General features: G+C 40.5%; 1 protein-coding gene across 1 annotated transcript in view; it reads right to left on the bottom strand.

Moving 5' to 3' along the window:
* LOC147725956 (uncharacterized) overlaps positions 1-9210 on the bottom strand; it is a 108583-nt gene extending 99373 nt beyond the window's left edge. Inside the window, exon 1 of the mRNA XM_086963403.1 lies at positions 9015-9210. Within this exon, the coding sequence (XP_086819529.1) occupies positions 9015-9210 (196 nt within the window). The remainder of the gene's footprint in view (positions 1-9014) is intronic.
* Positions 9211-9941: the final 731 nt, after the last annotated feature.

Genomic DNA, 9941 nt, shown 5'->3' on the forward strand with positions numbered 1-9941 from the left:
TCTGTTTTTCCAATACAAGGTTTGTTCTCACACCCACAGGTGTCATGAGTGAACTTAGTTTGATGCACCAGCGTTTGAATGTGAAGAAGCAGGCTGTTTTAGCCCCACAAAACCTCACTCAATGCATAGTTCAAATGGTGTCCGTGTCCTTAGGTTACTAATAGCACAAAAACAGTTGTCTGCAGTTAGAGTGGTAATCCAGAAGCCCAATTTCATTCTTTACAATAGCCGACACAAGAACTGCACTACCAAAGGATCCTTTAACTAAAAAAGTGTTTATTTCAACAGTCTCATGCTGTTGCTTAGCACATCAAAACTGACCACAAAGAATGTTATTGAAACAGCAGAAATGCACTTTGCAAACAACGAAAATAATATAAAAATGTCTCCCATTGTTTAAAAATCTTCTAGCAACTTTCCATCCTAAAACCAATTTCTATTTGCTATACTCAGAGAGCATGGAGTAGCCTAATTTGCATCTAGAGCTTCTTGGGAGATCCACCACACTAACCTATTTACAGCAAACGCTGTAATTATCAGTAGTTGGGAGCTAGCATAGCCTCAAAATACCCTCAAAAGGTAAGCACACATCGGCATCAGTTTCTTTCCTCCTGGACTTGGCTAGGTATCAGCTTTCATGCAATACAGGATGCAGTAGCATCACAGCAATCTAAGATTCTGGCAGTAACTTGCACAATAATCTAGGGCGATATACCTCCCCTCACAAGTGGTCAATTGGTGAGCCTTTTATACTACCTGAGATTGGAACTTCTGGGATAACCTTAGGAATGTCTGAAATAACCTGTGAGAATCAATATGCTAGTCTTAGACTCATTCTCATAAACAAGCTGAAAATACATGAATTTAGACTGCTCTCTTTATATTATTATTATCTGACCTTGAAATAGAGATAACAAGGCACTTTTTACAGACTGATGTTGCATCAGGTGTCTTATGGGAGTCATTGCTTGCATATCAGGTGTCGTATAGATGCCATTCTAAAAGTCGGACATGTCAATGATTATGCAAAAATCGAGAAATGGGAGTCTCGGCCTACTCAAGATAGAGTTGGGCCTTAGGGGCTTTACGTCACCTCAGACTCTTCTTGTTTGACTGTTGGATCCACCTTTGTCTGACTGCCTTCCTCATCACCTATTGCTGACACCACAACATCTGTTTAACCTTTCACTTTAAGTATGACTGTCTAATGGGCCTCTCATGTATACATTGAAGTCACGCCTACCTCTGCAAATCAACTTTCAAATATGACGAATTTGAGATAAAGTGTGCAAAAATATAAGAGTCTGGGATAACAAATGCGAAATGGAGCAAATTTAAAACAAAATATTGAGTAAAATAAGATCGAAAAAGATCAAAGTGTGGAGTTTACTTGAAATAAGGTTAAAAATAAAGAAAATTATGTTTACCACACCGTTGTCATCATTGGTTCCATCAAAATAGATCATGTGATGCAAATGTAGAGGCAGTAAAATCTATCAATACCGAAAATACAGTAAACAGCAAATGCTTTAATATTTGCACAACAGGCTATCTTTTCAAGATGATTGCCAAGTCGGCTTCATGTAGGACACAAGTGAGGTGGTGATGTTATGGACTATTATTTTATACCGCTGTTACCTGGCGATTGGATTGAACCATAAGTCTGTTGCCTATTAATTATTACTTTCTTTCCAGAGAGATACATGTAAGAGCTATTACAGAGCTATTCATTGTGTAAGAGGTCTATATTTAGCTGGACATGAAGAAGAAAATAACTCCAGACAATGGCAAGGCGTGGCCATCTAGTAAATAGTAATGCTTGTAATTGTAAAGTGAGTGCATATACACATGCACAGAAATATGTACAATCATAAGTGCATTAATTAAGCTAAGTTGTTTGCAGTCAAATATACAGTAAAATTAATTTTGCATAAATCCATTTCTGTTAATATAATCAGTGTCAGATTGGGACAGAAAGTAGGCCCAAGCACCAAAACTAAAAGTGGTGCCACTTAAATGAATTAGATAGCTGAAAGAAAGGGCCCATGTTTGTAAATTAGGGGAATTTTGAACATGTAAAGACAGACTGTGTAATTATTTTGCAATGTATGGAAGAGTACATGGATTTAAACTTGATGTAGGCAATATTTGTTTTAATAGGGAAATCAACAGTAAAAACCGGCCCAACAGATCATAAACAGGCGCACAAATGTCCAAAAAAAGACCAGAACACTGACCTATCAGACCAGCCCTACCAAATCCTTTATAGTCAGTTCAATCCTTGAGTAAAATAATATAATAAGATTTGCAGAAATCAAACTTTTTAGGAGCTTCATGATGTGACACAGAGATATGTTGTGGTGCAGCCTAGGAATATTTGGCGGTATAGTATAATTAGTTTGTTTTTAATGCATGTTACATGAATGTTTTCTTTGCTCATGTAACTACATTGTTTTTTAATGTCAATGATCATCCTTTTGATTATGGATACTCACAAACATTTTCCCAGGGTCCACCAAGCTTGGTCTCCGATGTGACGTAGGGCCACATTGATGCCAATAGGGTGGCATTCAGGAGTTCTGGCCATTGGCAATAAATTGGGTGTAGGAGAAGCAAAGCATATACTTCCCTTCCTTTTTCACTATCACATATGAGGATCTCGAAATACATAACTTCAGGATTTGTGCTGTAAAAAGCCTACTCCTGTGTTTGACTAAATAAACCATCATGTTGTTCATATATATCTTAGAAATCCAGCCCACCCAAAGAATGCATGTAACACCTGACTTGCCTTTTAGTTCACTGTTGGCATTGTTGGTGTGGGAGTGGAGGATAAAAGTTGCTAAAATCATTATGAAAACTAGCGCTTTTAAAATATATAAATATATTTCTCAATATAATATCTGATGGACTACGGTGAAACAGTTCTGTATGTTAATTATATACACTTTTGAACAGACTTTATCATACTTATTTTAAAAGGTATTTCTAAATTTAGGCTGTGGAGGGCAATTTAACGACTTTATTTCTTAAGCTTAATTTAACCTTGAAATAAATAAATGAATGCCCGTTTATTTAGCGCCTTAATGTTCTTTCTGAGTCGCGACCCAGGGCTGCTGTTGACCTGGGGGCTGCACGTAAAGGTCAGGAGGGCCGCATGCTAAACCCAGGCCATACTTTGAGTCTCATTGCTTTTAATGATGTTTGAGGGCTGGGCTAAATTTTGGCTTTTTGCGGAAGACCTTTTGCTGATTTTGGGCTACTTTCTAATAGTGTAGTGTTAGATATGAGCTTTCTGATTGTCAAAGTATGCACCCTGTACAAGCAGGAGCCACCAGGGTAGGCTAGATACACAACAAAAGATAACCTGTGCTCACTCCCTGCCAGCTTGGCACAGACAAGTCAGGCTTATCTAAAGAGGCAATGTGTAAAGTATTTTTAAAACACACATACACAGTAACACAATGAAAATACCACAAATATACAGGGTTAGAGGAATAGCTTATATTTTTGTGAGTACAACGAAACAAAAACAACAAAAAACCAATTAGTATAATTGGAGTTATACATTCGTAAATATTAAATCCAAGTGTAGTGCTTAGAGTCATAAAGTGCGAGCTGGGGACATCGAGTTCAGGCCGACCGCAATGGAGCGCGGGTCGGATACAGTTCCATTCAAGTTCTGCTGAAGTTTTACCTTCTCAAGTTGGTGCTAAGAGTCCTGTTTGCCGGAAAGAAGTTTGTCAGGAGCAAGGTGAGCATCACTGGCAGTTGTCCTTTGGTGCAATGAGCCACCAGGTATCGCAGACAGACTGGCTGGGGCCTAACAATCATGAGTGGCAATTCTGCTTTGTAAAGAGACAAATAGGGGTCCGCTCATGCTGATCCTTCATGTGAGCGACAAGGTCCAGGAGCAAACGGCCCTGTTTGCAGTCATGAAAAGTCCAAAAGTTTTGTTTAAAGAGCTGCAGGTCTTTTCAAGGGTCCAGGGACCTGAGCGGCACCTCATGAAAGTCAGAACTCTTAGAAACAGGTCCAGGAGTGGGGGGGAATCTGTCATATCCCTGAGGCACAGATCAGGAGGCCAGCAGAATAGTCCTTTGAGTCACTCTGGGGTCATATGTTTCAGATGGTTGTAGTAATTGACCTCAGCAGGACAGAGAGCTGTAGGGCAGCACAGCAAAGCAGAACAGCAGTTCTTCCAGAACATCAGTCAAGCAGAGTAGCAATCCTTGTAGCACAGTATTCATTATTCCTGGCAGAGCTCTTTACAGGTCCTGTAGTATATTATCTTGGTAGGGTTAGAGCTCCAGTGCTTATACCCAGTTGTAGCTTTGAAGTGGGGGTGACTTCAAAGCAGTCCCTTGGAGTGCTGCTTTCCTCCTTTCACCTCAGCCCTGGCTCCAGACTATAAGTAGGGAGTAATCAGCCCTTTGTGTGGGAAACAGTACACTACCTATTCAAGTATAAGTGTCAGCCCCCCCTCCCTCTTCCTGGCCTGAAAGAGCTATCAGAATGCAAATTAGTTTTCTGCCACACCCACCCTTCCTGTGTTTGTGGCTGTCTAGAGGGAATGCACAAAGTGTAGCTGTCACCCACCCCAGACGTGTATTAGAGACAGGCTGCAAGGTACGCAGGGCAGTAAAAGCAGAGAAATATCCACTTTCTAATATAGACATTTATGAAATAGTAATGTTAAGCCCAACTTTATCATTAAAGAGCATTTATCCTTACCGTTTCAAAGATATGAAACATGCTACTTCTTTCTAATCAAGAATTTGAGCTTAAAAATCTATTAAGAAATTCCCATTGAGAGCCTATGAGAGGAGTAGGCCACACAGTAGGGAAAACAAATGTCATTGTTTATCACTACTAGGACATACAAAACGTACATATCATACCTTTTACTGCCACAGCATGCTGTCCTTTGGGCTACCTGGGGCCTACCTTAGGGGGGCTTATGTGTAATAAAAGGGGAGTGTAAGGCTTGGCAAGTGATTTTAAATGCCAAGTCGAAGTGGCAGTAAACACACAGCCCTAGTGATGGCAGACCTGCGGCAGGTTTGAAAGGCTACTTATGTGGGTGGGACTACCAGTGCTGCAGGCCCACTAGTAGCCTTTAGATCACAGGCCATAGGTATTAGGTATATGGTATACCTCTTTACAAGTGACTTATAAGTAAACTAAATATGGCAATTAGGTATACACCAGTGTCACTATGTTTAGGGGCGGAGCGCATGAAATTTACCACTGGTCAGCATTGGTAATATGCTCAGAGTCCTAAGGCCAACAAAAAAATACAGCAAAAAGAGGAGGTAAACAGGCAAAAAATTTCAGGGAAGACCACCCTAAGGAGGAAGGTCTAACGAACGAGGATTATGCTTGCTTAATATTTCACACAATAGATGTTTTAAGGCATGGGCAAAGTGGGCAATAGCCTATAACACCCACCTTCTAAAGGGTCCCAGAGAAATATCAACCTTCTTTCTATAAGACTCACAGCATACAGAGGCCTGGTGCTGGGTTCAAGGGGGTTAGAGCCTTTTCCGTCCCTGATGTTCTGATCAGGAGTAGCTGTTGGAGTTCCTCTAATCGTCCTGGGTCCAAGATACAGGTCCAATCATTTCCACTCAGGCAGTAGAGTAGTAGGGCAGAAGAGTAGCAGCCATTCTTGCAGCAGAGCAACACAGCAGTCCTTCTGAGTCTTCCACAGGTCAAGTGGTGTATTGAAAAGCTGGCTCTGAGTGTTCACTTTTTATCCTCGGCGCAAGTTTTGAAGAACCTTCTGGAGATTCCCACCCCCAGAGCTGTTTGGAAGTTCCTGCATCCTAACCCTGATCCAAGCTAGTCTGGGGGCACAAAAGTCATTGTGAAACCCTTTGTAAGAATGGTGAGGCAGTGCCTTTGTGATGTGCCAGTGTGGTAGGTGACAGCTCCGTCTCTCTGTTGTAATTTGGCAGCGATTGAGTTAGCATTAGCAGAAGCCATCCTGCATTTAGAGGCGATCTCGTCCGTTTTGTGGAATCCATTTTGTATTTCTGGCAGCCATTTTGTTTGTCATGTGCTACCATGTGCGTGCTATGTGCTCTGTCCTACCTTGCTGTTGTCTGCTCATGAAATCTGCCTAGAGACAGGTTATATTTAGCCTCTTCCACTTTGCACATGCTCAGTTGAGCTTGCAGCTGTCCATGCAGCTGCTGTTAGTCTGTATATGTCAGGATGTGTTCACCAGAATTAGCAACTGTTAGCTCCTCTCACTTGTTGACTGTACATTTTCTGTATGACCTTATATGTGCCTAAAACCTATTCCTTGTACTTGTACCGCCTTCTTTTGAGCCCCTGTGTGGGTACAAAAGGGATCAAGCTCCTTCCATTCAGTGTGCTACTTCATACATTGCCGAAGGGTGTTGTGTGAACGTAGTTTCACCTCATGAGCTTAATAAACTTTGTATTTTCTATTCCAGTTTCTGTGCCAACTTCTATCCTATTGGTCTGAGCACTTGTGCAGAGAAGGGCGAACCCCTTGCACTGGTAGGCCTTGCTGAGGCTCACCACCACACCACTATAAAGCCAGAGAGGGCTTATCTTGCCAACAACTATTCCCCCTTTGTCTCACTGTCTGGGAGCAATCCACAAAGAGCAACTGCCAGCTACAGCTAGTTATATGACCAAGGATACAGACTGTAGGCACAAAATGGTTGGAACTACAAAATGGCAACTTCCTAAAAGTGGCATTTTCAGAATTGTGACTTAAAATCCAACTTCACCATTAAACAGGGTTTTAAATGACAGTTCTTTAGACAATGAACTTGATAGTCCTACCTGCTTCCAATTAAAAGTGATCACTTATTAAATGTAATAAGGTAACCCAATGTTATCAAATGAAAGCGGCAGGCCTCACAGTATTGAACAATGAATTGGAAAAAGTATCAGGAAATATAAAACTTAAAGGTCCAACTTTTTAAATATACTGTACCCTGTCCTAGGGTCTGTGTAGGGCCTACCCTAGGGGTGACTAATTACCCCAAAGGAAGGTTTAGTTCTGGCAAAAGGTTTATTTTGTGAGGCTGAAATGGCAGGTTAAAATTTCTCACGCTAGCTGCAATGGCAGGCCTAAGATATGTTTAAAGGGTTACATAAATGGGTGGCATGGTAAGTACTACATGTCCACTAATAGCATTTAAATTACAGGCCCAGGGTAAAGGTAGTACCACTGTACTAGGGACTTACAAGTAAAATAAATTTGCCAATTGGTTGTAAGCCATTTTGAAAGAGTCAGAATGGATTTCAGCTACAATTCGTTCTTGGGGAATAATGCTTTATGATTCCTTCGTCTGGTCCTGATGTTTATTACAGACCAAACGTGACAATGTTTCTGACAAAAGTTGTTTGTTTCCGGGGCGATACGTAATAAAAAAATCAAATTCACTAAAGAATTGCAACCATCTCATTTGTCTTAGTGTGAAGGCCTTCATAGTGGAATAAAATTGTAAATTCTTGTGTTCAGAATAAATAGTAATTGTATGTTTAGCTCCAAGAAGATGGTGTCTCCATTCTTGAAACACTCCCTTGATTGCTAACAGCTCACGCTCTGCAATGGTGTAATTCTGTCCGGCAATCAGAAGTTTACGCGAATAGAAGGCTATAGGATGTAAATACCTTGTCTCAGGATCTTTTTGCATTAATACACCACCGAGAGCAGTTTGTGAGGCACCCGCCTCAACAAAAATTGGCCTATAAGGATGTACTAAGATAGGGGCAGAAGTAAATGCCTTCTTTAAACTACCAAAGGCTTGGTCAGCCTCTTCTGTCCATTGAAACTTTTTTCCTTTTTTAAGTAACTGTGTAATAGGTGTCACTATTTCAGAAAAGTTGGAGATGAACCTTCCATAAAAATTTGCAAACCCCAGTATTCTTTGTGTGTCTTTTATAGAGGTTGGTCCTGGCCAATGAAGAATTGCTTCCACTATTTTAGGGTCCATGATGATCCCTTCTGGTGACAGCCAGTATCCCAGGAACTCAACTTTTGATGTGTTAAAAACACATTTTTCTAGTTTCACGAATAAGGAATTATCTCATAAGCGCTGCAGAACTTTTCTGACCTGTTGCACATGATCCTCAGTGTTTTTGGAATAGATTAGGATGTCATCAATGTATACAATACAACAGACATCCAGCAAATCGTGTAGTACGTCGTTTATGAAATATTGAAATGCGGCCGGGGCGTTACAAAGACCAAACGGCATAACCGTGTATTTGAAGAGGCCAAACTTTGTTCTAAAAGCGGTTTTCCACTCATCGCCTTCCTTAATGCGAATGAGGTGGTAAGACCCTCTTAAGTCTAGTTTTGTATAAATGCTGGATCCTTTGACCTGGTTTAGCAATACTGGAGTTAATGGTAAAGGGTATCTATTTTTTATTGTACCTTTAAGAAGAGGGGCGATGAGACTGGTGATGTAGAGTGGCGAATAAATCTTATTTCCAATAACTCAACTCATCCAGGTATGATCTTAAATATTGATTCTCAGGTTCCATTAACGCATATTTTCTGCTACATGGTAACACAGCTCCAGGAATTAAATCAATTCTACAATCGTAGACTCTGTGAGGTGGTCGTGCTGTGGCTTTCACTGGGTCAAACACATCAGAGAAATCTAGATACTTTGTAGGGAGCGGTGTAGTTCCAGATTCCAAAGCAGCACAAACTAAGGGCATTATTGGGTCTTTTGCCTCCTGATAACAGTGTAGTTTACAGTAGGAGGATTCTAATTAAACTGTACGTTTTAACCAATCAATTTTGGGGTTGTGTAATTCAAGCCAAGGAATGGCAAGTATTACTCCAAAGGTAGGAGTATCAATAAGATCAAAGACAGTGTTCTCGGTATGTCCATTGTCAGCTACTATGGTTAAAGGTTCAGTATGAAACCGTATTAGACCAGAGGATAGAGCCGAACCATCCACAGCCCTTACTGGTTCTGGTTCCTTCTTTGGTACTTGAATACGTTGTAACTTACTGGCAAGTTCTAGATCAAAAAAGTTACCAGTGGCTCCCGAGTCAATGAGTACTGGTATGCTATGTCTTTGTTGTGTAGAAAGGATAAAAATCACTTGAATGATAAAATGCTTGGGGATTTGATTAATCACATTAGGAGCATACTGAGAGATCTTGGACATGTTTCTCGAAGAAACGATCTCTTCTTTCTCCGACATACTTAGTTTTCCGACAACGCTAACAAGCTCTTCTCAATTACTAAGGCTTTTTTCTTCACTGGTTTTGCTGAGCACTCTCTTGCAAAGTGACCTGCCTTTCCGCAGTAAAGATATAAATTACCTTTTCGTCTCCTCTCTTTTTCTTCTGGGGTTAAAGGGCCCTTTAACCCACCTATCTGCATAGGTTCTGACACTGACGTTTTATCCTCAGACTCCTTCCTGTCTGTTTTAAAGATTTTGTATGTCCCCTCTGGGCCTTTCATTCTTTTGTTCCCCTAGTCTATGATCCAATTTTACTACCAAATCTTGGAATACAGCAAAATCATCAGGTAAATTAACTATATGTGCTAATGAATCTTTCAGGTCGTCTTTAAGACCCAGATAAAAGAGAAATACTCTTTTCTCTTCAGGCAAATGAGTTTCAGCCAAAAGCCTGTTAAAGGAAGTGATGTAAGTGATAAGATCTTTTGATCCTTGACGGAGACCAAGGAGTTCATTGTCAGAAGCTTGAATAAACACATGCTTAGCAAACAGGTTTGACATAGCCTCTTTGAAATGTCGTAGATTATGAAGGATAGGATCGTTTGTATCGACTAAAGGCATAGCTCAGCTTGCAGCCATGCCTCCTAAATAAGAAAATATAAAATCCACCTTAGCAGTGTCTGAGTCAAATATCTGTGGTTTACACATAAAGTGCAATTGGCACTGACTCATAAACGTATTGAACTTAT

This window comes from Lissotriton vulgaris, chromosome 3_1 (assembly GCF_964263255.1).
Source record: "Lissotriton vulgaris chromosome 3_1, aLisVul1.2, whole genome shotgun sequence".
Classification (NCBI taxonomy): domain Eukaryota; kingdom Metazoa; phylum Chordata; class Amphibia; order Caudata; family Salamandridae; genus Lissotriton; species Lissotriton vulgaris.